A 23,441-nucleotide genomic window follows, 5' to 3' on the forward strand; every position below is an offset into this window, starting at 1 on the left:
TCTCACCTTCTCGACCCCGGATGCGCCGGTGGCACGGAGCAACGGTCATCATTGGAGGCTGGCAAGCAATCGCCCCCCCCCACGTCCCTTGGCTGGATCCATTCCTACTGGAATAAGTAAGGATTACATAGTCGAGTTGAGGGTCTTGCATTTGTCAGTTTGTCAGCGTTCCCCTCTCCCCCTTCCTCTTCCTATGGTTACCCTACAAGCTTAATCTTTCCTCCTTCTTGTCAATGTAACGGCCACTCGATGGCCCTCCGGTTCTCTCCCTTAAGCTGGAGGTAGTGGCTCTACTGTAGATATTCAATACTGTGTGTGGTTGGACTTGTCAGAGGAACCCTGCTATCGCATGTCGCAAACAGCATGCCCCACGATGGTTGGGCGGGCGAAGGCGCAAGAGATGCCTTCATTGGAGACTGATACCATTATCGTCGGTATGTCGCCATTTCGTGCCAACGGAGATGCTGGGATTTTATTTGATTTCTCCCCCTGGTCCGTGTTATCGTGCTGATGTGATCCCCCACAGGGAACGGGCCGTCGGCCATGATTCTGTCGTATATTCTTCATGGCCATCTTCCATTTTATTCCTCCAATCCTCCTCATCCTGACCCGCTTCTGCATGCGAAGCTCCAGGATTCCCCGGAGTTGCTCCATGTGGACGTGCACGCTTTGACGGATCATTTCGCCGCCTCGAGACTGTCGTACTCCACGCAGGCTCTCCCCGTGAACGTGCTCCTGGACACGCTGGTGCGTCCCAGCGTGGATGTAGAAGAGCTTGAGGCCATTACGAATGTCGAATGGCGGTTCGTGCTCGAAAAGGCCGTTCCCCATTTGGTGTTCGGGAATGCTCAGCATGCAGGGGGTCAGTGGACTGATAATCCCGTGCCTGCCAGCTGGGACATCCAGACCCTCAGCTATGCGTCAATGCTGTCTCTCCCTGGCTATTCGTTCGCTGAGCACCACCGGAAGATCACGGGCAAGGAGCTTCCGGCATATACCCGACCCAGTCGGGAAGAAACAGCAAGCTACTTCCGCACGTACCCCGAGGCGGTTCAGATCGATGATGTGTTCCGGTTCAATGAGACCATCTCCGGCATCTCACGAACAGATGATGGGTTTTACATTCGCTCTCACAACATCCACTGCAAGCACTTGGTCCTGGCTAGTGGTATATTCACTCAAGTGCTGCAGCCCAGCCCAATGCTGCAGCCTTTGACCTCGCTCCAGCCCACTCCGCAGACTCCGCTACTTGTGGTCGGCTCTGGTTTCTCTGCCGCGGATATCATCATCTCTGCGCCGGCGGATCAGAAGATCATACATGTGTTCAAATGGGATCCGGAGGGGCGGTCATCACCGCTGCGTGGCTGCCACCATCAAGCATATCCCGAATACGCCGGAGTCTATCGACTGATGAAACGAGCTACGGTTGCAGCAGACCCGACGAAGAAACGAGTGAAGCCGCGGCGCACCACCTCGATCCCTTTCTTGGAAACTCGCTCATGGGAAGATATATACGAAGGATTGCCTAACTCGGAAGTTGTGGACGTCGAGATGCAAGAGGATCAAGCCCTCGTCACATTCCGCCAGCCTGACGGGAGCACCGTCACCCGCGCCGTCCGCGGGATGGTCTACGCTACTGGCCGACGAGGCACCCTCGATTACCTCGACCGTCCGCTTCTCGATGAAGTACTCGACCAAGATGCGACCACGGAAACGAGCCCCGTCATCTCCGCCCGGTCCTTGCGCAGCAAAGTGTATGACGATATTGAGATCGCGCCGGACGTGTTCATCATTGGCAGCCTCACAGGCGATTCTCTCATCCGGTTTGCATACGGCAGCTGCGTCCAAGCCGCTGGGAAGTTGGTTGATGCACGTACGGGCAAAGAGCGAGTCCGCAGTGGATCGAACAATAACTCTCGGCCCCAGTCATCGTTGGGCGTCATGCGTGGCATAGATGGACACGATATCTCGCCACCTAGCGAATTTCGTGCTGTGGATAACGACCGCATGGCGTCGACTTGGCCACAGAGGGTTATGCCGAATGGGTTGTGGAGATGGCTTTGGAGATGGTTTGACGTGAGGTAGGAATGATGAATGATGCATGATAGATGATAGATGTGATTGATGATTGTACATAGCATGCCATTGGCTTTGTTTATAAAGGGAGGATATGTTGCTACTCATGTATAGCTGGCTGAATTGTTACATTGATCTGCATAAATCTTGTCTGGAGAGGGCTTGTCATTACTTGCAATAAAAGAAGTCTTTTAGCAAGGTATACCACCACAGAATTACACCACGATTGTACAACCCTGGTCACCACCTCGATCATAATCAATCCCACGAATAAGTAACTAGAGAAGCGACACAATCTAACAAGCTTCCGCGACAGAACTCCAGTACTAACCGAGAACTAGTATATACTACTGCACTTAACCCATTTACCAACCCTCCCAGAGCAACCGTAACATCCACTTCACTTCCCGACATCCCCAACCCTCCCCACAGAATACTAATCACCTAAACCAAATGGCTCCAGCGCCTCCCTCGCCGTAATCCTCCCCCTGGGATCAAGATAAGTCATCCTAGCCACCAAATCCTTAAGTTCGGGTTCGAGAAAATCCCAATGTTCGACCGGTTGTCTCGGATTCTCCAGTCCGAATGTGTTGATTAGCTCCAATATGCGTTCAAAGAATGGGTTTTGCTCCCCTATGTGCTCAAGGAAGCGCTCCACGCCTTCTATGTCGGCAAAGTATGATAGGTGAAGACGAAGAACATAACGCCAGGAGTCCTCAGCGTTCAGTTGTTCATCAGGGACGCGAAGAACCATTTCATTTGCCATCACATAAACCATCTGAGCAAGATGTTAGCAAATGGGAGCCCGCTCACAATCAATCGATAGAGACAAGATGGGCCGAGCATACCACAAGGGCAAACGAAAACACATCAGACGCCTGGTTCTGACGAGATCGCGCCCAGCTCTCTGCGCTGCGCCAGAGTGCATTTCCGCAGAGGGGTCCGCGGAGCCATTTCCCTGGTGGGACGATGACTGTATCTTCCAAGTCGGAGATCTGGATTGACTTTATTGATGGCTGTCTGTTATTGTTCGTAGTGGTGGGGTCTGTGTAGTCGATGAGGATGTTGTTTGGTTTTATGTCTTCTGGGTGTTAGTATAACGTATCATTCAACATTAACCGATTAGATCTACCATTATGCACCATATCCCGCTCATGCATCTCAACTAATCCACTTAATGCATCGCGGAGAATCCTCTTCCTCGTTTCGTGGGATATCATCCTCCTCTGACTAAAGCGGAGCAAATCCCCGCTTAGAAAGGGGTAGATGAATACTTCTGTCTCGCGGACAGAATTAACGAATGTCCGGATATTTGAACAGGATGATAGCTGGTTCTGGATGTTGAGCTGGTGTTGGAAGTCGCCTGGGATGTTGGTTTTTATGATATATTGCTTGTTGTTGGTGGTGGTGCTGTGGTTGGGTAAGTGAGTAATCTAGGGTTAATGGTATGGTATGAGAGGGGTGTAAGTACTTCGCTCGGTAGACATGTAAGCCAGATTTACCGCCGTGAGTGAGCAGTTTTTCGATTCGGTAAGTCTGGTTGGAGTCGCATGTTATGGTTGTGCCGGGTGGGAGTGGTGTTTGGCGGGATTTGGTGAGGGTGGATATGCATTTCCTGTTGGATTGGAAGAGTTGATGTCGGAGACATGGTTTACAGATACTGGGGAATGGCGAACTTGGTAGAAAAGAATAGCATATGGGGAATTTGTATCGCATCTTGCTAGTGTTTACAGGGTTGTCTGTGTTACAGATGTAGTGCTATCTGGGCTGTTGTCTGCTGCATCTCGGCGGCTCCTGAGTCAGCTGGGATCGCCCTTGGCAGATTAGACATACCTTAAGCCTCTTGGTGATATAGATCTGCCGAATGATGCAGGTTAACCGCTGGCTAGCTGGATATACATGAGTAAAGTGTTATTGGATTAATTGCTTTTGCTCGAGAGCTTCGCCAGTGTTTACTTGTCATGTAGAGGTAATTGTTAAACAGCATAAGTCTTATGGGTATAGATACATATCAACATCAGGCTAGCCCATGATCTGCAACTGATCATCCGGAGGCCACCGCGTCTGCGCAAAGCTGAGGCATCGCTTGATGCTCTGCAAGTACTTGCGCGTAATCTCATCACTCAAAATATGCGCCTGCTGATCGCTCTGATGCAGCTTTTCTCGTGCGGATCGCTCGTGGATACCAACCATGGTAACACCAATAGGCCAAGCACTGCAAAAGATTAGCCAGGAACAGACCTCAAAAGAGAAAGAAGATACGTACGCTTTTCCAATACTCAACCTCAGATAGGCATCATTAGCATCGACATACCGCCGCTGCTGCGCCTTAGAGACAATCTCAACCACATGCTCAAGCACTCCATCATCGATATCCACCTTTTCAAACTTGCGAAACAACGGCTTCATATTCTCCCGCGACTGAACCATGGCATTATACGCCTGCTTTCCCTGCAAGCTCAACTTCACCGACGCATCTCGCTTGGCCAACGCCAACTCCCACTCCCGCAGCACCATATTAAAGTACGATGCCAGCTGGCGAAACAAGAACTTCTTCCCCTCCAGATCCTTCGGCGCCGTCTCCGGAATCTTCATATCCACCTCCGGCACCAGCTCCAACGTCGTCGGAATCGGCCCATCTGACAGCTGCGGCTGCGGCGTCAACGACCGCTGCAACAGCCTCCTATACCGTCTCAGGCGGCCCTTGTGCGTCTCCCCAAACAATATCGCCGGCTCTTCCATGTCCCGCAACTTGTTCAACAGCTCCTCCTCCGGTATATCCTCCTCGCCACCTTCCTTGCCCTCACTCTCTTTATCATCTCCAGACTCCGTAGGCGGCAGCTCCGGCAAGCCGAGTCTCTTCCTGCGCTCTCGTTCCCGAGCAGCTTCTTCCTCTTCGCGCTTCTTGCGCGACTCCTCGGCCAGTTTGCGCTTCTTCTCTTCCCGTTCGCGACGACGCTCGGCTTCTTCGTCTTCGAGCTTGCGTTTCAGGGCATTGCGCTCTTCGCGTTCGCGGGCGAGGCGCTCTTGTTCTTCATTGTAGGCGGCGATGCGGGCAGCTTCGAGGTCGCCGCGCCGGGTGTATTTGGGTTTGGAGGTGTCTTGGGAGTCTGCTTTGGGTTTTGCTTTGGAAATTTCCTTGGACATTAACGATGCGAAGTCCATCTTGGCGTTGTAGTGTGATGCTAGTGAAGGCGTAGTGTTGGTTGTGGCAATAGATAGATAGAGTTGGGTGAATCGGAGGTAAAGAGACACCCGTGTTCGGCAAACTTGCCGCGGCGGAACTTCCGCCGTCCAGATCCAGCAGAAACACCCGCGCCTGGATAGCTTGTTTGCTTGCAAGCTTCATCCTCCACCTTCGTTCAATCTCTCTTTCAATGCAATAACCACCATCCTATACTACACACTACAATCGCACACTCTATCTCTTGGAACCGACCACACCAACAAAGTGACTACCAAAACAAACGAAAAATAAAGAAGAGCAGCAAAATGACACCACCTCCAATCGACCGTCAAACCACAACCCCCTTCCACCTCAAGCTCTTCTACCGACTCAACAACTACCACCATCTCTCCGACTTCTCCTCATCAGCCCCCTCCTCATCCTACAGCGGTTTTACAAGCGGCCCCAACGCCATCCGCACGCGCAGTCCCCCACCACCACAACAACTCCCTCCCCACCTCCAAATCTACACCTGGCAATCATGCACTCTCCGCGAACTCTCCCACCTCCTGACCTCCGCGCTACCTAGTCTGCTTCCTGACCCGCCGGTCGGTACGCGCCTCTGCTTCCGCCTCATATACCCGGACACCAAAGGCGCCGCGACAATGGGGCCCGACGCGCGGGGCAGATATCTCGCGAAGGATTTGGGGAGTGTGATTATCGGTCCGAGGGAGAGTGCGATTGCGAATGGTGGGGATGAGGATGAGGATGCGAATGGGGAGGAAGGGGGCCAGAGGAAAGGGAGTGGTGCTGGAGCAGCAGGGAGGTTGAGGATCCAAGGCAATGATGCGGATAAGACGTTGCAGGAGGCAAGGTTCGTCATTGGAGATTATGTTGATTGTGCGGTACTTCCGCCGCTTGAGGATGGGTCTGTGGCGCCGCCGGTTAATCCCGGTCGGGGGATGGCGATGGGTGGGGGGATGAGGGCGTTCCCTGGGGATGCTGGTAGGGGGGAGAGGTATCGTGGAGGAGGTGGCGGTGGTGGGATGAGAGGGGGGAGGATTCCACCGGGGGATTGGAGACGGGGGGAGAGAGTTCCGGAGGAGAGGGGTGGTGGTGGTGGAGGTGGAGGGAGAGGAGGGAGAAGGGGGTGGGCGCCGTATTGACTACTTGCGTGAATGATTGATTTTGATGCTGTATGTGTATGTATGAGTGTTAGGAGTTGAGGATACCCGGTTCGCTACAGGGATGTCTAGTCTACTATCTACTAGTGATATGTCTGTCTGTCTTATTGACTGTGCTGTGCCCATCAGCAAAGCAAAGAACCTGATGTAGTAAACGAAATCTTCAATAACGGTATAATAGTAGTAGTAGTAGTAGTAGATACACATCCAGCCCGACCCATCACATCACATCACATCACATCGCGCTTTTCTCCCGCCGAACCACACTTGAAGAGGATCGTATCGATCTACCACTCGACAATCGTATCGCCCCTGCGCTTTCCACGCAGCTGGTACAGACCCTACACACAGCCATTAGCATTCACCCTCACCAAATCCCAATGTAACCCAGATCACTCACATCAGTCTTATAAGCGACATATCCCAGCGCACCAGGAATCAGCGCCATGTAGAGGAACGAGAACCAGGCATGGCGCGGCGTCCACCGGAAGTACTTGTAGCGGTTGGCGTTGAGTTCTGCAAGACCCGATTGTCAGTTGTCATCCATCCAAGAGTGATTCCTCCCAATGCCCCCTCTGAGAGGTAATTGTTGTTTCTGGAGGGAGGAGGAGTAATGTAATGCGTCAAGTCTTATTGGCGGGAACAAACGGACCGTAGTATTTCTGGAGGGCCGGATCAAGGATCAAAGCTGGAGATAGCGGTTAGCGATTGGAATTGAGGAGAAGCGGATGCAGAGGACGTACACTTGCTGGGACCGGCCATGGTTGCGGTTTGGGGAGCGCTGGTTTATTGCTGGCGAGCTGGGGGTATATGCGTATTGGGTGTGGTGGTGATGATGTTGAGGTTGGGTCATGTGATGAGCAGCATAATTAGTAATATACATAAACAGGGTGAAGTATGCATTTATGCAGGTATGCAGATAAGTGGATATCAGCAATGTTAATATGATTACTAGCTATAGGTATATCATTAGGATTATAATAACATTCTACATAGTCAGCAAATATCACATACACATATACTCTGCTTATCTACACGGCACAACATTGAATAGTAGATTCCCTCCTCTGGTATCTACAGTATGATCGCAAAAATGGACGCCCCACTCATGGCGTCAGTCTTCACGAGAACATCCGAGGTTCGCTCGCGCATGATAAGTTCTAATTTATGTGTGATGAGCACTCAATCACATTCATCCCTAAGCTTGTCACATATAAGATAGCATACACACCTTCCTCCATTCACCACACAACCTATCCCCTCCAAATTAATCTCATCAATTAATACACTCAAAATGACCGACCCCAACAAAGGCACCAAAATCACCCTCTACTGGTAGATACCCTCCCTCCAACCCATTATCCCCCCTACACCCAACCCCAACACTAACAATATAACACCATGAATCCAGGCTCTCCCAATCCCGCTCCCACCGCATCCTCTGGCTCCTCGAAGCCCTGCACCTAACCTACGAGCTCAAGATCTACCACCGCGGCCCCGACAAGCTCGCACCCGCGGAACTAAAAGAGATCCATCCGCTAGGAAAGTCTCCTTTGTTAACAATCCAGCCCGCGAACGCCCCTCCAGACCAGAAGCCCATCGTGCTCGCCGAGTCCGGCATTATCATCGAGTACCTGCTCGATCACTTCGGTGACAACGCAGCAGCAGAGAAACCTCTCCTTCCTGCTCGATGGAAACCCAACCAGGAGGGTGTGGTCGGCGGTGAAACCGAGGAATGGATGCGCTATCGCTACTTCATGCACTATGCGGAGGGAAGTCTCATGCCGTTTTTGGTGATGCAGTTGGTTATGGATAGTATGCTTCCCCCCATGATGATATTTGTCCTGCGGACAAGGAAGGAAGGATGTTAATGCTAATGGTGATGGTGACAGCGGTAAAAAACCCCCCCGGCATGCCCTTCTTCGTCAAGCCGCTTCCGCGCCTTGTCGCGGGCCAGGTGGAAAAGGCCTTCCTGGCGAGGAATATCCAGTCGCATTTGGAGTTCTTGGAGGATCAGTTGCGGAGTAGTCCCAATGGGGGTGCGTATCTGTGCGGGACGGAGTTGACGGCCGCGGATATTATGATGAGTTTTCCCGTGATTGCTATGTCCGGGAGGTTGGCGGATCAGTTGGATAAGTTTCCGCTGTTGGGGAAGTATGCGGAGAGGTTGCAGAAGGAGGAGGGGTATATTAGGGCTGTGAAGAAGGTCGAGGAGGTGGATGGGAAGTTTGAGGCTTCTCTGTAACTTCTCCCTTTGTTACTATTTCATTTGTTTGATGTGTTTGGGTTTGGGTTTGGGGTATGGTATATATGATAGTATTAAGTAGTAATTAATTTGCAATCTATCTATCAATGAAATTAATGGTAGTATATGATTACATCCGCCCAATAGCCTCACTCTCCACCCCCAACTTCTGCAACTCCGCCCTATCTAAACATCCCCGTCCATCATACACCCACTTCGGATCCTTCAAGTTGTACGCAATGCGCGCCCACTCCAACGGCTCATTCACCACAGCCACAAACCGCGGTGCCCAGCTCCGACACGTCGCGCAGTCACTCCCACACCCTTCCTCCGGCGTCAATCGATAAGTAGCCCCGTTGAACGTCCACTCCTCATCCCTGCGCACCGGCGAAAGCATCTCATCCAGACTCTCGTACGCTTCCGAGTCTGAGCGAGCAGCACTGCGCTTCCGCCCATTCTTGAACTGCTCGCAGTCCGTCATGACCAAAACCGCATTCGCCTGCGAACAGGCCAAATACGGATCCGACAGGACCTTAACCCTCGCAGCCACCTCCTCCTTCCCACAGGCCGCTTCCAGCTCACGCAGAATATCCTCCTCGTGACAGAACAAATCAAAGATATCAATCTCCGCCGGCCTCTCCTCAAGCAACAGTCTGATAACATCCACAACCGGCGACTCGCGCGGATCCCCGGTATCTTTCTTAAACGCGAACCCCAGCACGGCGATCTTCCTCCCGGATAGATTCCCATCGAAGCGGTCGATGACTCTCCGTGTGAACCGCACCCGCTGGTACTCGTTCATAGCGTTGACCTGGCGCCAGTAGTGCGCGACTTCGTCTAATCCTAGTGATTCAGCGAGGTATGTCAGACTGGCGATGTCTTTGCGGAAACAGGATCCGCCGAATCCGACTCCGGCTTTGAGGAACTGTGGTCCGATGCGGGCGTCCATGCCAATGGCGCGCGCCACTTGGTCGACGTCCGCGCCGGTCTTTTCGCAGATCGCGCTGATGGAGTTGATGCTGCTGATGCGCTGGGCTAGCATGGCGTTGGCGACGAGTTTGGCGAGTTCTGATGACCAGGCGTTTACTTGGAGGATGCGCGTCGGAGGGACCCAGGAGTAGAGGTGGGCGAGCATGCGGGCGGCGCGCCGGCCTAGGGCTGTTCCTGAGGAGCCGATTAGGACGCGGTCCGGGTGGACGAGGTTGTCGATGGCGGAGCCTTCGGAGAGGAACTCGGGGTTGGAGAGGACTTCGAAGGGGGTGTTGGGGCGGAGGGTGGTGAGCTGGTCCGTCAACTTTACTCTTTTGTTATATAAGAGGTGAGGATGAGGCTTACTGTTTGTCGCACTCGCTCGGCTGTTCCACATGGCACGGTGCTCTTCTCGACGATAATGGCCCCTGGCTTTGCGTGGCGTGCTATCTCCTGCACGGCGCCGTCGACGGCTGTCATGTCGGTGGCTCTACCGGCGCCGAGACCGAAGGTCTTGGTGGGAGTGTTGACGGCCAGGAAGATCATGTCGGCGTCTGCAATGGTCGTCGAGTCGCATGTGAAGAACAGGTTGGGCTGTCGGCGCGAGTACTCTGAGCCTTCGGTACCAACACCCTGAGCCACGTCCGAGCCATCGCGCGTTGCGCGCACCACATTGTACAGGGTGGGTTCATGTACGGGGAGGTGCGCCGACTTCCAGCTCTGAATGCGACGAGGATCCCGGTCCAGCACTGTCACTGCGACGGAGGGATTGTATAGCGCGAGAACAGCCGCGGTTGGTCCGCCTGTAGGGCTGGCTTAGTTTGGCTCGTAGATAAGGGGCAGTGTGCCAGCAGAAGCCTACCCACGTATCCTGCACCCACCACGCAGACGCTCTTCACACGGTCGCTGGCTTGAATACGTGCCGAATTGGCGGTCGCAGCGTCGTTGTGGGCTCCCTGGGTGTCTGTGATTCCCGCGGGCGAGGTGGAATGCGACGAGACATCGTCTACCTTTGCGGCGCGAAACAACGGACTAGAGGCGGGGGTAGTGGGACAGGTTGAGGTGTCATCTAGACTCCATTCGAGAGAGCTTCGTGGTGAAGAAGCGAGATCCATTGTGTTGCTGCTGCTGCTGCTGCTGCTGCTGCTGCTTGTAGCGTTTCTTGTGTAACCGTCGGCGACAGACCTCACTCACCAGTCAGTCCAGGAACTGACGAGACGATTGAGGGGCAAGACAACAAGACAAGTCAAGGGAGACGGGACCACAAGCAGTATAAGCATCAGCCCAGACACCTAGAGGCAAGAGATCGTCGGGCGACCGAGGAGATAAGGTCTTGCGCGGAGGGCGCATGGCCGTTGCAGCGGAACGTGAGCAGCAGAGCATGAGGGCGAAAGAGGGAGTCAATGCCACAGAGCTGCATGGGTTGATGCACGCGGGGGGCAGCATGGACTGCCACTGGATCAAGGGTTAGGGGGATGCAGGAGGCATTGAAGGCATGAAATTTGGCTGGTGATCCGCCCGAACGAGCGATTCTCTCCAGTTAGCCCACGTGCCCGCATCCAGCCCGGAGACACGAACGATTCTTAGGCATCACCTGCAGTGATTCTCAGTGTAGGGGAGTAATGATCTGTGGGTGTTAGTTTTGTCCTCCTGGGTCTGGTTGCTCTGCACACCGTATTGTCTATTCTTGTAGAACATAAGTACGTGCGTGCACTCCTGGTAGTCGTAGACTGTGTCTAGATGTACAGTCCACCAATCAGATACTGGTTGAATAGTATCAACATCATCAACATGCCCTCATTTCCTCCCCCCTCTGAAGACTTCCCCAGCATCCTCAAAGGAAAACGCATCCTCCTCACCACCGAATCTCTAGGCCCAGTCAACGGCGTCAGTCGCACAACCGGCAAACTGATCGAGTATCTGCGTCGCAATGGCGTCGAACTGGCCGTCGTGGCACCACAGTTCACCTCACCACCACCACCACCACCATCCTCACCATCACCATCACAGCATCATCAAACCCACGAAGAAGAAACAACAACAACAACAATCCGCCTCCCCGGCTACCCCCTGCCCTACAACCCCGACCTCACCCTCGTCTACCCCTTCCAGCTCACCACCACAATCTACCCCCAAACCTTCACCCCAAACCTAATCTACATCGCCAGCCCAGCCAGTCTGGGCTTCCAAATCCTCCTGCAACTCCGCCAACTCCACTCCCCTCCACCAACGCTCCTAAACTACCAAACAGACCTCTCCTCCTACAGCTCCATCATCTTCCCTAGACCCCTCTCCACCTTCGCCGTCTGGCTCCTCTCCCTGGTAGAGGGATATCTCTTCCGCACGCCCTGCATCCACACGATCTTCTACCCGTGCAGCGATGTCCTAACCTACTTACGATCCACCAATACTCCCATCCACAAAACCCACCGGTTAGGACGGGGTGTCGACACATCCCTTTTTAATCCATCTCGCCGCTCCCAGTCCCTACGGGATACGTTGGCTCCAAACGGCGAAGCTATCCTCCTAACAGTTTGTCGGATCGCACCGGAGAAGGGATTTGAGTTCCTCGCTGAAGCCATTACCCATCTTCTCTCCAGTACGAAAATCCCCTTTAAGATGGTGATAGTCGGTGGGAACGCCAACCCAGCTGTGACAGCACGCATCCAATCCCTCTTTCACCACGTCTCTTCACATGTTATCTTCCTCGGGTTTAAGACTGGGGTGGAGTTGGCGAGGATCTACGCCTCCGCGGATATATTCCTGCATTGCTCTGTTACGGAGACATTTGGGCTGGTTGTGCTGGAGGCTATGGCGAGTGGGGTGCCTGTCATCGCGAGGGATCAGGGAGGGCCGTCGGATATTGTGAGGAATCAGGAGACGGGGTATTTGGTTCCGGTGGCGGAGGGGGATGTGGGCGTGTTCAGTGGGCTTGTGGGGGAGGTGTTGCGGGATGGGAGGTTGAGGGGGCGGTTGGGGAGAGGGGCGAGGGTGTTTGCGGAGGATGTGACTTGGGAGAGGATTAATCGGAGGGTGGTGGGGAGGATGGTGGATGCTTTGGAAGCCAATGGGGTAAGGGATGAAGAGAGGGCGTTGTTGGGGGGAAGTGAGATGAAGGTATTGTTTTGGGAGAGGGTCAAGTTGGGGGTCGCAGTTGCGGTGGTGTATGTGATGTGGATGGTGGCTGTTGTGCCGTTGATTGTGCATGGGTCGAGGATTGTGCCCAGGATGCTGGGGAGGGTGCCGCTGTTGGGGAGGTGGGTTGGTCGGGGTTCTTCTGCTGCTTAGTAGGGAGATTGTGTGTGTATGTGTATGCAATAGATTATGTATTACATCTTCTTTTAGAGTATGTGAGTCTGTATATACAACCCTAACTCCTCTTCCAGTATCGGAATTACTTCCAGAAGCAGCTAGGGTATAGCACAAAATGTAAGAGCGGAAAGATGTAATCAAGCAAACTTCCGCTTGATTTCCTCCTCGCTGAAGCGGCGCGTCTTGCGACGCAGCATCGCCGCAAGCTCAGCATGCGTCATGCCGATCTGGTCGCCCATCGGCACCAGACACTGCGCCAGGTGGTCGTAGTCCTTGCGCATCAGTCGCACCGTGATCATGATGTAGTCGATGTTGCGGAACACGAGGGCATGCTCGGATGCATACCGGTCCTTTTGCCGCAGGAAGGCGAGGGGGTGGTCGCGCCAGTGACGGCGTGGGTTCAGGTGGTGCGAGGTGTGGTAGCCGTCATTGTAGCAGAAGCGGTTGCTCTATTCATAGTGAGTATGTGGTCAAAATTGAGGAATAATTGGAGCATACCGCTACATCAATCAAGGTGATACTGGAGCGAAAGTCACTGTTGGGATCCGTCTCGTCGACAAACGCATGCTGTCCCCAGTTCCCCACCATGAGACCCACACGCAGCTGCAGGAACGGAAGAACAAAGACAAACAATGTCGCTCTCCAGCTGACGTAGTTCCAGAGCAGATACATCATCAAGTAGCTGCTGAGTTCCCAAAAGGCTGCTTTCAACCCCAACAGGGTCTTTCCTTTGCGCAGGAAGTAGGTGGGTAGCTCCAGCCAGATGAAGAGGTAGAAGCGGCCGACGTAGCAGGCGAAATCGGCCAGACTGTCGCGCTGGTACCGGATCGTTGAAGATAGATCATCTGGGCCGTTGCCTTCGACGTGGTGATGCTTGACGTGATGGTAGAAGTAGGAGTTCCAGGTGTGGCCCATCAAGGGGTCCGTGATGTAGGGAAAGATCATGTCGAATAGCCACCAATTGCGCTTTTTCAGGATGCCGCCCATGTGAATGTGCTGGTGCATCATCAACGTATAGGTGCCCACGTAGTAGGACTGCATGATCCAGTGCAGCACGCCATGGAGCCAGTGGAAGTTACGGAAGAGATAGATGGCACTAGGCACAGAAGTGGTAAAGTAGAGCAAGAGGTGGGTGAGCATGACCACGTCGGTGTCCACCCGGACGATGGACCGCGCGGCCCTGATGTACGGTTGCAGCAGCCATGCATCTAGCAGAGGAGGCAGCTTGATGTCCTTCAAATCCCAGGTGAAGAAGATGGTCGGGACAAAGTCGGCATGCCGGGGGTCATTAAAGGCCTCCAGTTGGCTGACGGTCGCGTCGGCATCTGATGGGACATCGGGGGTCCCGCCGGCTTTAGTGGCAGGAGAAAGTTAGCATGAAACCCGGAAGAGCAGTGGCAAGGAAGTTAGTTGACGGCGGGTGAGAATGTACATGATTTGGGCTTTTCCGGGGTGGATTGGCTATCGAGCAGCAGGTTATCGAGGACCAGTCGATCGGGCGGGGTCAGATAGGGATCGATAAAGGTGGAAGGGTCCATGGCCAGCAGAACAGGGATAATCTCCTGAAATTGGCGGGAAGCAAGGCACGTTTGGACAGTAAAGCAAAGGGAAGGGAGGTATTGGCCCAAAAAATTCCTGTTGGAGTGACAATCGAACAAGCTTTAACGGACCGCCGAAGAAGAAAAAAGGGGGTGGGGCTGACAGCATCGGATGAGCTGAGACGATGGTCAGTATCTATCTGCCTGGCATATTATCCGATCTATCCCCGTGCTCGGTGATTCCGATCAGACCATCCATACATACCCCGGCTTGCTCTTAACTTAGCGTGTTGCTAATGGGGGCCTTAAAAATCGGTGGTGGTGGTGATGTGTCTGCCAGCTAGCTGTGCCTGGGGACAGCAACCATGGGTGGAGATGGTGGGTCAAGAGCATCCATGACGAGCACATTTCATCCCGGGCAATTCCATCAATTCCTCTCGTGATCAGGCCATGATGTCGACTTCTTCCGCCCGTGGGGTGTGACGGAAGATGTACATGTTGACACTCAATTGAGATCTCCAGGGTCTGAAGGCAGATTTGTGACATATCCGATGGGGGTTAGGAGATGTCCACTTGGTTGGCGGGGGCGGAGTCACTTTTCCGAGAACAGCAAGTGGCAGATGTTCTTCCAATTAGCTCCAGTTAGCTCCCCCGCGTCGATCCATTGGGGTCAGGGCAATATAGTATCCCGATACTGTGATTGAGTTGTGTAACTTTGTAGATAGACGTCGTAATTGGCAGGTGAGCTGAATGTGTTTATCAACCCTGAAGCTCTATACCCATCACATTGATAGATACGCTAGTGTCATATCTATAATTAGCAGCAGGATCAATATCCCGGACAACTCACAAACAGTTGTTATCGTTGAAGTTGGAGTACAGAGGCATTGCTCATAGCTAGTATACATTTGCCTGATATGGTGTAGCCAGATAGGGAGCCCATATAAGCTTCATTCCCGGATGCATGAAGAGGGACGTACCAGGTGCGGGCTGCCACTGCGTACCAATCGAGCCGGTCGGCATCACCAAATGCGCTCAACACGCCATTCACTGCATCCAGCCATCCATACAGCATCACCCCATGTAAACCCAAACAAACCCTAATAAACTCAACTGTCAATATAGGATACGTCATTACCCCTCCCATGTGTAACCCCGCCAGCCTCTCATTCATACTTTGAAAAACTACTTACCAGCACTTATTTCACATAATCTACAGTACATCTAAACAATCAATCAGCCAGCACAATGAAACTCACTCTATTCTCCGCCAAATCATACGATACCCATTACTTCAATCAGACCCTCCAAACTTTTCACCCAGATTTAACCACCATCACCGCTCACCCCTTCGCTCTAACCTCGTCCACCGTCTCCCTCGCGCGCTCCAGTGATGCTGTCTGTGTCTTCGTAAACGACACCCTCGACGCTACTGTCCTGCACGCTCTACACTCCTATGGCGTCCGTGCCATTCTCCTCCGCTGCGCAGGCTTCAACAACATCGACCTCCCCGTCGCCGAATCCCTCGGCTTCTTCGTCGCCAATGTCCCCAGCTACTCCCCGGAAGCTGTGGCCGAGTTCGCCGTGGCGCTGATCCAAACCTTGAACCGCAAGACGCACCGCGCGTATAACCGCGTTCGCGAAGGCAACTTCAATCTAGAAGGGTTCCTAGGCCAGACCTTGGCAGGAAAGACGGTGGGCGTGGTGGGATTAGGCCGCATTGGAATGGCATTCGCGAGAATCATGAAGGGGTTCGGCTGTGTGTTGCTTGGGGCAGATCCATATGGTGGGGAGGAGTTTGAGAAGGAAATAGGAGGAAGTTATGTAGGGATGGACGAATTGCTGGGACGGAGTGATGTGGTGAGCTTGCATTGTCCATTGACAGAGGGAACTAGACATTTGATCAATGCGAAAAGCCTGGCCAAGTTGAAGAGGGGGGCAATGGTGGTGAATACCTCGCGAGGTGGGCTGATCCATACACGAGATGCGGTGCAAGCGTTAAAGGATGGCAGATTGGGTGGTTTGGCGTTGGATGTGTATGAGGAAGAAGGGGACTTGTTCTATAATGACCATTCAGCGGAGATCATCCATGATGATACATTGATGCGACTGATGACGTTTCCCAATGTCCTCGTGTGTGGACATCAGGCGTTTTTCACGCGTGAGGCACTGAGTGAGATTGCCCAGGTGTCATTGAACAATTTGGAGGATTGGGCGAAGAAGCGGTCGTGTAAGAATTCGTTGGTTCGTGAGGGGCATTTGTGTGTTGAGGAGGATAAGGAGCCGGTTCGGTTGTAGATGTGTGGAATAGCTGTAGCAATATACCTGTACGATCTAAGACAGTATTAAGGGCTGCGTTGGACCTGCGATCCCCAAATAAGCCTTCAACTAGAGCATGTGCAGATCCTACTCGATCATGATGAAGTGCGGCTTCAGTGATATGCCAGAAATTAAGACATGTTCAACGGTCAAATTAATTTTGATTGCTGAGCGCAGTGTTGTTCCTCTGGTCGTGCCACAGTGGCGTGCTCCCCGAGCACCCCTTGCATCTGTCACCTGATGTTGACTTGCATTCGAAGCCACACATCTCATTCAGATACTCTAGACGAGTCAGTTCTTTATGACTTAATTCATATATGCTGTCTCGATGCTGTCATTATGTTCTCCAATTGTGCACTCTTTCAAGACGCGAGCATACTCGGCTCTCGTGAGTCCAAGACTCTCTAGCTACAGATTGATCGTCAACAGTCGTCTCCACCGCAGAGCAAGCACAACGTCAACTTCCACAGCCCACACTGATGTTTATACTGGCCAATCTGGCCGTCATTATAAGGTTGAACGGGTTCTTCAGGAAGAATCATCCCCGCCACGTCAGGTTCTCCTCGCAACGTGAGTAGACCTGACTACTACTTCTCATGACCACTCCCTTAATCTTCCATTAGCACTGGTGATCAGAGGTTCATATTGAAGTATATCCACGAGGTCAATTTCGAAGACCTTCAAGACGTAAACAGCAGATTACGCAACAATGCCAGCCATGTTCGTCTTGCCCAGGACATCATCCCTGAGAAGTCCATATTTGTGTTCGAATACCTCACAGGTCATCTTCTCCACTTGACTCAGAAGGACTTGTCTCTTAGAACAAGAAAGAAACTTCTCAAAGAAGCTCTTCTTGGGATTGCTGAGATGCATGAAAAGGACATTGTTCACACAGGTAGATCATTACACCCCGTAGATTGGCAGGCAGCAGCTGATTTTAGGTAGACATCAAAGCGGACAACTTCTTCGTCAACTGGAAACAGTCCGATAACAGCATCACCATCGAGAAAGTCCAACTTGGCGACCTCGAAGACGCCGTCCACATCCCCCCTGGCTCATCCATGCTTGGGAAGCAAGCAGGCAACTGGATGTGGAGGAGTCCCGAAGCCCATGCTAGAGGACGGGTGAATAAACCGTCCGATATCTTCTCGTTCGCTCTTGTTGTAAGTATCACCGCTCTATTCATTAGCTCAAGTGTTAACTTTCTCGAGTGTATCTACGTAGTACATAAACAGGTCATATTCGCAGTTGGAGACGACGAACTAGATGAAGGCATCGACCGCTTAGCCATCGTGATTGAACGCCAAATCTCCTACTTCGCCGACAAATATGGATTCCATGGCTTTCTCGAATACCTCGGTGACAATCCCTGGGCATCTGTCTTCAACATAACCCTGAGTGGATTCAATCAGGACAACCCGTTGAGGCCATTTTCACTTTGGCAGGGGGTCGATGATGATTTTAAAAGCCTTATCTGCGCCATGACGTATCTTGATCCAAGGAGGAGAATCACAGCACGCCAGGCATTGGCGCATAAATGGTTTGAAGGTGTGTGAGACTCGCTTTTACTTGTTTTCATTGCCATGGCATGTAATAGAATATCCCTTCTCATTTGATGAAATTCTCCAATCAATCTGAATTCATGTCTCTTTCCTGCTGGCTCTAGGGCTATCAACAAGTGTAATCCGATCGTCGACCAGGATAGTATATATATATTACAATGAAGGAGAAATCAAACATGCATGTTTGTTTCGAGTACTAAGTACTACTACTCATAGTACTAAATCAAAATGAACCAACAGCGCTCTCATGTATTATTTCATATAATTATAAATTATTAAACCCAGCGAACTTTTACCCTCCTATATACAGTACATCCCCCACTCCCACATTAAATAGCGTCCTTAGCCAACGCACTACTCTCCAACGCAATAGCCTTCGGCCCAGTATAACTACCCTGACGAACAAACCAGAACAGGGCAATGAAGATAGTAAACCCACCCGTGATCAAACACGTATAGTTCATAGTTTCGGCATCCACGGGCATCGAGAACGGGAAGCAGAAGATGACAATGAACACGATCATATACAGACAAGTGACCGTGTTCACCAGGTATCCCGTAATCCCGCTCATCCAGAACCAGCCGCGGGGGATGCCCTGACGGCCACGAAGCAGGTGCGGGAGGATAGCAGCGGAGTACGACAGGGTCGTCAAGACGACGAAGGAGCTGACGAAAGCGCTGAATGCAGTGGAGTTACCGACGTAGATACAGCCGAGGATGATAGCGATGAGGCCGCAGACGAGGACCGAGTTAAGGGGGTTCTTGAAGCGGTGGTTGACTCGGCCTAGGTAGCCGCTGAAGGGGGTAGCGCGGTCGCGGGCCAATGTCCAGAGGACACGGCTGGAGGTGAGGTAGCAGCCGACGATGGCAACGAAGAGCGGCAGCATGGAGACGATGATGAGGCCGAGAGAGCCGCCGCGGGTGCCGGTGATTTGGAGGTAGATTTCGGTGAGGGGGAAGAGGTAGGGGGCTTCGAGAACGGCGTTGAGGTCGGTGATGCCGTAGAAGATGACGATGAGGTAGAGGAAGGCAGTGAAGAAGCCCATCACGTACTGGGCGAGCATGCCGAGGGGGATGTTTTTCCCGGGTTTGGGGACCTCCTCGGCCAGGTGGGAGATGACGTCGGGGGTGCCGACGGCGAAGGCGCCGTTGAGCATTCCCAGGCAGAAAACGAAGCCGTCGCTGCTGTATCCGGCTTCGTTGAGCCAGTCGCGCCAGACGAAATCGTCCGTGGCGTAGGGCTGTCCGTTGACGTGGGGCATCACGGCGCAGACAATGACGGTGACGAGGAAGCCACCGACGACGAGGAATCCGCCCAGGGATTCGATCATGGGGAGGGCACGGTTGGCGAATGCGACCAGGAAGCAGCAGAGGATGGAGCAGATCAGGTAGGCGATGAAGACGTGCCAGCGCTCGATGGTGTAGTCGGGGTGGAACAAGGCGTATGCGGACACGACCTGCGTGCCTAGAATCTGCGTCGTCGAGGCAGCACCGAAGATCCAGGCTAGGAAGTTCCACCAGCCGGCGAACCAGCCGCAGACGCGACCATATTTTCCTGCTGTGACGGATGCCCAGTGGTAGACTGTAGAGGTCAGTGTGTTGTTCTGAGTATATGCGTGGTGAAAGACGAACCTCCACCGGATGATGGCATGGACGAGGCAAGTTCAGCGAGAGATGCAGCAATGAACCAGTAGAAGAATGAGGCTGCGATCCTGTGAGAACATTAGTATTGACTTTAATAAAGAATTGCTGTGGCAGTGGACATACATCTCATAGATCACACCGGGCGGACCTCCATCATAGATAGCCGTAACCTAAGATGATAGAAAGCGTCAGTTATCGGACGGTCGGAGACAAGCAAATCTACAGATGACGACATCTATAAAATAAAAACGATTGAAGAAGTCACTTACAATACTCCCACCCAAAGCAATCCAGGTGTTTCCACTAGTCAAAGCCAAACCACAAATGTTAATGAAGCCAAAATTGCGCTCGAGCTCCTGCTTGTGGCCAGAAGCGTTGATCGGCACATCCACGGTGGATGGACTGTCAGAGTGTTGTAAATCGGTGGCCACCACAGGATCAACCTGCTGCTTGGGCTCGTGCTCGAACTCCATCGTGCTCGTCGATTCCAGTCTTCTTCAGCACACAGACATAGAAAATGACAGGGATGGAGATATGAACAGGAACAGATTATGTTTGAAGAACGGCCAGGAGCAGCAGCAGCAGCAGCAGCAGCAGAAGAAAATTTTCCGAGCTAAAGCACGATTAATATGCAGGACTCAGAACCTAAATTGCCATTTAAGTGAACACAGTTTTCCTGCATGACTGATCGTACGACGAGGGGGAAGAACAGCCTGTCGCTAATGCATGCGCGATCGGAGGCCAAGAAGCACCGGTTGCCAACGACGGGACGCGATAATGGAATTGTGGATAGAACCGGTCTGTTAGTCCCTGTTTAGTTCAATGCTAGTGGTTGGACCTGAAAGTTTAATTGATGCGTTGTTTAAATTGTCTGGATATGAACTTTGCCTGGAGGCAGGGATCGACATGGTTCCGGGGGTCGGAATGCAGGAGACGGAGAGGAAGGAATTTGGGATTGTGAGATTCTGATGATGAGCTTATCGATCAGGCACGAGATCAGATCGATCTATTGTCCCTGCATACCGGCTGATTGATATCAGAATACTATGAAAAAGACGTTGCTACCTCTGGTTCTATTGTCATTGTGTTAGTACGATTGTTTGGGTCTTGATGCACCACCTCGCCCACCAGATTGTGAATTGAACTGTAAGATGAACAGTTCTATTCAATGGACAGCACATAATCGGTGTAACAATTCTACAGTATACAGAGAACTGTGCTGGTTATGGATAACTTGCCTTGACACTCATTCGAATAGCGAGCCCTACATGGTTATCCCTTGCCGGCAACTCTGGCGGGAGGTTTCGCCACATCATCGGCGACAACGAGCAAAGCTTATGAGGTTGAGTGCAGTGCCTGGAGCTCATCAACCCTGTCTACTTACCCCTTGTCAAATACCACGACTGGTGGAAATGCTATCCGCATGTTTAGAATGTCATTTTAACTGTCAATGGTCGTCCTCCATCTTGCCTCTGTCCCTCGCAGTGTCCTGATCCCGCCATCATGATTTGGCTCAACGTCCACCTACTGCTGAGGACACTAATAGGCGACTGTTAGAATTAGCCATGCTTGATGGCTAAGGCCCGAATAATAGCCTGCCAAGTCCTAGATCCAGGTACTTATGAAGCAATTCCAGCTGTGAAGACTGCGAGAGACACGCACCCAACACTCAACTCAACACCCTACCGGTAAAATGTTAGCCAGCCACTTTTCTTGCCAAGCAGACCAATTAATCCCATAGCAAACTAATCAACTTGACACGAAGCTAACCATAAGGCTAGTCTATTGACAAAAGAGGCCGTTCCGTTTCCACCACTAGCCCAACCCATCTCATATGACCGTGGAGTCTGCCTACAAACAAACCAAAGCATCACACAGCACTACTTGACCAGCAGTCACGATCCCATCAATCTGTATCACGACCCTCACAGCCTCACTCACCACTCAACATCACATACCCAAAGCATGTTATATCCGTGGACCACCAGCAAGCCAAGCAACCGAGGGCCGCCCGGACCGAACCCCTGAGCACAGATCATCCCGGGGCAGTAGTATATCCGCTTAGCCAAACCAATTTGTCACCGCAATCGGCCATCATCCGCGATAACTACTGAACTAGTTTGAAACCACGCATGGAGTTAAGTAAAAGTGACTCCACTCCCAGCCAGGCAACCCTGAAACTGAAGGAACATGATTCGTCCTGCCTCATTGATTTAGATTCTTTTAACTTGCTAAAATGCTGCGTAAGACGGACGCTGCGCTAGTGGAGTTCAAATATCCTCCGCGGTGGGGATTGAGTGCGCTCCGACACGCTAAGATTGAGACTGGTTGAAGTTTAATTCATTGCTTTGGATTCTGGACCTCGTCGATTTGTGTTTGGATTTCTATGGTCGGATGGTCGGATGTTGGTTAGCGAGGGTTGGGTCTAGAGCACAGGGCTGTAGGGAGATTTCTCTTCGAGGTTTGTAAGTTTGTGTAGAGTGAGCATTGGTTTAGCGAAAGTGGAATTAGACTAGCTGTCTGCAGCTAGAGAGGTCGTTTCGGTTAGCTGGTGGTTTCAAATGGTGCAGGGATACTATTTTGCTCACGGATTGAAACATTGGCTGTCTTTGACATCGGGTAAAGGATGGGCAGGGGATCAGAAGATATTTCAGCCCAGAGGCACCAGACTAGATCCCACAGATGAACGCCTGCCTTCGTCTCGGTTCCTGGTACGGTGTGCTAGTTTCATACTCGTAGTTATTGACCCTAGCCTATTTCCTAACTTGCCTGCACATGAGACCTCATAAAATGTTTGGAAAATGAAAGAATGGATTAGTATTTGTGATCTGTTAGTGGCAGATAGACATACGAGTATCCAACACATATCATCATAGTAATACATCTCACTTTCCTGCTCCATGTCTACAAAACACTATATATCTGTCTTGATCTACTTGGACACAAAAGTTCTGGCATAGCATCCATCTTCAAGAAAACTAGCAAAGGTGGTCTATTCAGAAACTTCAATTTCTTACATTGGTGATGAAGAGAAAGGCACTGTCGAAGTGAGATCATTCTTCACAATGCCAGCCCTTCCACGCCGAAATTGCACATACCTGACGAATGTACTCTTTTGCTTTGGTCCCCCGGACTGGGGTAGCTCCATGAACAGGAGAACAGGTTGTGGGAAGCTCTGGATAGCATCGAAGTTGTGATCTTCTCAGTGTGAATCTGGGGGAGGAAAACATAAGAATCAGGAGGTTGAGGTTTACTTTCGTGATGGAGAATGTACTTGCGGTATCTGCAGCATCCTTCAATATGCATAGTACTCATCAAACATACCCCTTACTCAACATTCGATGTCATATTCGGCTGGATATATGTCCAGCTCGTAGCAATCTTAAGGTCAATCCGCTGAAATAGACGTCTTGGTCAGATACTGAT

At 51.9% G+C, this 23,441-nt stretch overlaps 12 protein-coding genes across 12 annotated transcripts; 6 read left to right on the plus strand and 6 right to left on the minus strand.

The window, feature by feature from the left end:
* Positions 1-114: 114 nt before the first annotated feature.
* BO87DRAFT_144511 (uncharacterized protein) lies at positions 115-2,131 on the plus strand. Its single transcript, XM_025618136.1, has 2 exons — positions 115-434; positions 527-2,131. The coding sequence occupies exons 1-2, from the start codon at positions 350-352 to the stop codon at positions 2,083-2,085; spliced, it is 1,644 nt and encodes a 547-aa protein (XP_025476256.1). The 5' UTR covers positions 115-349; the 3' UTR covers positions 2,086-2,131.
* A 381-nt stretch (positions 2,132-2,512) lies between these two features.
* BO87DRAFT_366035 (kinase-like protein) lies at positions 2,513-3,792 on the minus strand (the record flags this gene model as incomplete). The annotated part of the gene is made up of 4 exons (XM_025621823.1): positions 2,513-2,854; positions 2,925-3,157; positions 3,209-3,486; positions 3,548-3,792. 4 exons carry the CDS (start codon positions 3,790-3,792, stop codon positions 2,513-2,515), a joined length of 1,098 nt encoding a protein of 365 aa, XP_025476257.1.
* Positions 3,793-4,072: 280 nt separating this feature from the next.
* On the minus strand, positions 4,073-5,284 carry BO87DRAFT_341744 (mRNA splicing protein PRP18). The gene is made up of 2 exons (XM_025620712.1): positions 4,343-5,284; positions 4,073-4,291 (listed from the first exon to the last, which is right to left on the minus strand). Exons 1-2 carry the CDS (start codon positions 5,239-5,241, stop codon positions 4,099-4,101), a joined length of 1,092 nt encoding a protein of 363 aa, XP_025476258.1. The 5' UTR covers positions 5,242-5,284; the 3' UTR covers positions 4,073-4,098.
* Positions 5,285-5,568: 284 nt separating this feature from the next.
* Positions 5,569-6,204, plus strand: BO87DRAFT_284001 (SAP18 family protein; the record flags this gene model as incomplete). The annotated part of the gene is made up of 1 exon (XM_025618935.1): positions 5,569-6,204. A coding segment is annotated over one exon (636 nt), but the record flags the coding sequence as incomplete, so codon positions are not given.
* A 458-nt stretch (positions 6,205-6,662) lies between these two features.
* BO87DRAFT_409394 (NADH:ubiquinone oxidoreductase 6.6kD subunit) lies at positions 6,663-7,223 on the minus strand. Its single transcript, XM_025626241.1, has 4 exons — positions 7,170-7,223; positions 7,079-7,114; positions 6,827-6,942; positions 6,663-6,767 (listed from the first exon to the last, which is right to left on the minus strand). Exons 1-4 carry the CDS (start codon positions 7,186-7,188, stop codon positions 6,714-6,716), a joined length of 225 nt encoding a protein of 74 aa, XP_025476260.1. The 5' UTR covers positions 7,189-7,223; the 3' UTR covers positions 6,663-6,713.
* Positions 7,224-7,505: 282 nt separating this feature from the next.
* Positions 7,506-8,736, plus strand: BO87DRAFT_341754 (glutathione S-transferase). The gene is made up of 3 exons (XM_025620713.1): positions 7,506-7,761; positions 7,838-8,241; positions 8,319-8,736. The coding sequence occupies exons 1-3, from the start codon at positions 7,721-7,723 to the stop codon at positions 8,669-8,671; spliced, it is 798 nt and encodes a 265-aa protein (XP_025476261.1). The 5' UTR covers positions 7,506-7,720; the 3' UTR covers positions 8,672-8,736.
* Positions 8,737-8,801: 65 nt separating this feature from the next.
* ugd1 (UDP-glucose dehydrogenase) lies at positions 8,802-10,855 on the minus strand (the record flags this gene model as incomplete). Its single annotated transcript, XM_025629132.1, has 3 exons — positions 10,503-10,855; positions 10,007-10,443; positions 8,802-9,953 (listed from the first exon to the last, which is right to left on the minus strand). The coding sequence occupies exons 1-3, from the start codon at positions 10,753-10,755 to the stop codon at positions 8,802-8,804; spliced, it is 1,842 nt and encodes a 613-aa protein (XP_025476262.1). The 5' UTR covers positions 10,756-10,855.
* A 562-nt stretch (positions 10,856-11,417) lies between these two features.
* BO87DRAFT_418599 (glycosyltransferase family 4 protein) lies at positions 11,418-13,061 on the plus strand (the record flags this gene model as incomplete). Its single annotated transcript, XM_025626895.1, has 3 exons — positions 11,418-12,804; positions 12,962-12,990; positions 13,027-13,061. The coding sequence occupies exons 1-3, from the start codon at positions 11,432-11,434 to the stop codon at positions 13,059-13,061; spliced, it is 1,437 nt and encodes a 478-aa protein (XP_025476263.1). The 5' UTR covers positions 11,418-11,431.
* Positions 12,979-14,490, minus strand: BO87DRAFT_366054 (fatty acid desaturase; the record flags this gene model as incomplete). Its single annotated transcript, XM_025621824.1, has 3 exons — positions 12,979-13,401; positions 13,451-14,304; positions 14,385-14,490. The coding sequence occupies 3 exons, from the start codon at positions 14,488-14,490 to the stop codon at positions 13,090-13,092; spliced, it is 1,272 nt and encodes a 423-aa protein (XP_025476264.1). The 3' UTR covers positions 12,979-13,089.
* Positions 14,491-15,661: 1,171 nt separating this feature from the next.
* Positions 15,662-16,921, plus strand: BO87DRAFT_379453 (2-hydroxyacid dehydrogenase). The gene has a single exon (XM_025624040.1). The coding sequence runs from the start codon at positions 15,739-15,741 to the stop codon at positions 16,786-16,788; it is 1,050 nt and encodes a 349-aa protein (XP_025476265.1). The 5' UTR covers positions 15,662-15,738; the 3' UTR covers positions 16,789-16,921.
* Positions 16,922-17,089: 168 nt separating this feature from the next.
* BO87DRAFT_341765 (calcium/calmodulin dependent protein kinase) lies at positions 17,090-18,465 on the plus strand. Its single transcript, XM_025620714.1, has 4 exons — positions 17,090-17,379; positions 17,433-17,704; positions 17,755-17,972; positions 18,021-18,465. The coding sequence occupies exons 1-4, from the start codon at positions 17,138-17,140 to the stop codon at positions 18,363-18,365; spliced, it is 1,077 nt and encodes a 358-aa protein (XP_025476266.1). The 5' UTR covers positions 17,090-17,137; the 3' UTR covers positions 18,366-18,465.
* Positions 18,466-18,602: 137 nt separating this feature from the next.
* Positions 18,603-20,627, minus strand: BO87DRAFT_366064 (choline transporter). The gene is made up of 4 exons (XM_025621825.1): positions 20,285-20,627; positions 20,139-20,185; positions 20,004-20,083; positions 18,603-19,953 (listed from the first exon to the last, which is right to left on the minus strand). The coding sequence occupies exons 1-4, from the start codon at positions 20,486-20,488 to the stop codon at positions 18,701-18,703; spliced, it is 1,584 nt and encodes a 527-aa protein (XP_025476267.1). The 5' UTR covers positions 20,489-20,627; the 3' UTR covers positions 18,603-18,700.
* Between the last annotated feature and the right edge of the window lie 2,814 nt (positions 20,628-23,441).

Source organism: Aspergillus neoniger (assembly GCF_003184625.1).
Source record: "Aspergillus neoniger CBS 115656 unplaced genomic scaffold BO87scaffold_33, whole genome shotgun sequence".
In the NCBI taxonomy this organism is placed as follows: domain Eukaryota; kingdom Fungi; phylum Ascomycota; class Eurotiomycetes; order Eurotiales; family Aspergillaceae; genus Aspergillus; species Aspergillus neoniger.

Coding starts and splice junctions, on each gene's coding strand:
- BO87DRAFT_144511 (XM_025618136.1), top strand. CDS start 350: ATGTCGCAAACAGCATGCCCCACGATGGTTGGGCGGGCGAAGGCGCAA. Junction 435..526: donor GACTGATACCATTATCGTCG/GTATGTCGCCAT, acceptor GATCCCCCACAG/GGAACGGGCCGTCGGCCATG.
- BO87DRAFT_341744 (XM_025620712.1), bottom strand. CDS start 5,241: ATGGACTTCGCATCGTTAATGTCCAAGGAAATTTCCAAAGCAAAACCC. Junction 4,292..4,342: donor AGGTTGAGTATTGGAAAAGC/GTACGTATCTTC, acceptor AATCTTTTGCAG/TGCTTGGCCTATTGGTGTTA.
- BO87DRAFT_409394 (XM_025626241.1), bottom strand. Junction 6,943..7,078: donor GGCCCTCCAGAAATACTACG/GTCCGTTTGTTC, acceptor CGGGTCTTGCAG/AACTCAACGCCAACCGCTAC. Junction 6,768..6,826: donor ATGTCGCTTATAAGACTGAT/GTGAGTGATCTG, acceptor GGCTGTGTGTAG/GGTCTGTACCAGCTGCGTGG.
- BO87DRAFT_341754 (XM_025620713.1), top strand. CDS start 7,721: ATGACCGACCCCAACAAAGGCACCAAAATCACCCTCTACTG. Junction 7,762..7,837: donor ACCAAAATCACCCTCTACTG/GTAGATACCCTC, acceptor CCATGAATCCAG/GCTCTCCCAATCCCGCTCCC. Junction 8,242..8,318: donor GATGCAGTTGGTTATGGATA/GTATGCTTCCCC, acceptor TGATGGTGACAG/CGGTAAAAAACCCCCCCGGC.
- BO87DRAFT_379453 (XM_025624040.1), top strand. CDS start 15,739: ATGAAACTCACTCTATTCTCCGCCAAATCATACGATACCCATTACTTC.
- BO87DRAFT_341765 (XM_025620714.1), top strand. CDS start 17,138: ATGCTGTCATTATGTTCTCCAATTGTGCACTCTTTCAAGACGCGAGCA. Junction 17,705..17,754: donor AAAGGACATTGTTCACACAG/GTAGATCATTAC, acceptor GATTTTAGGTAG/ACATCAAAGCGGACAACTTC. Junction 17,973..18,020: donor TCTTCTCGTTCGCTCTTGTT/GTAAGTATCACC, acceptor AACTTTCTCGAG/TGTATCTACGTAGTACATAA.
- BO87DRAFT_366064 (XM_025621825.1), bottom strand. CDS start 20,488: ATGGAGTTCGAGCACGAGCCCAAGCAGCAGGTTGATCCTGTGGTGGCC. Junction 20,186..20,284: donor TTGCTTTGGGTGGGAGTATT/GTAAGTGACTTC, acceptor CTATCATCTTAG/GTTACGGCTATCTATGATGG. Junction 19,954..20,003: donor CATGCCATCATCCGGTGGAG/GTTCGTCTTTCA, acceptor TGACCTCTACAG/TCTACCACTGGGCATCCGTC.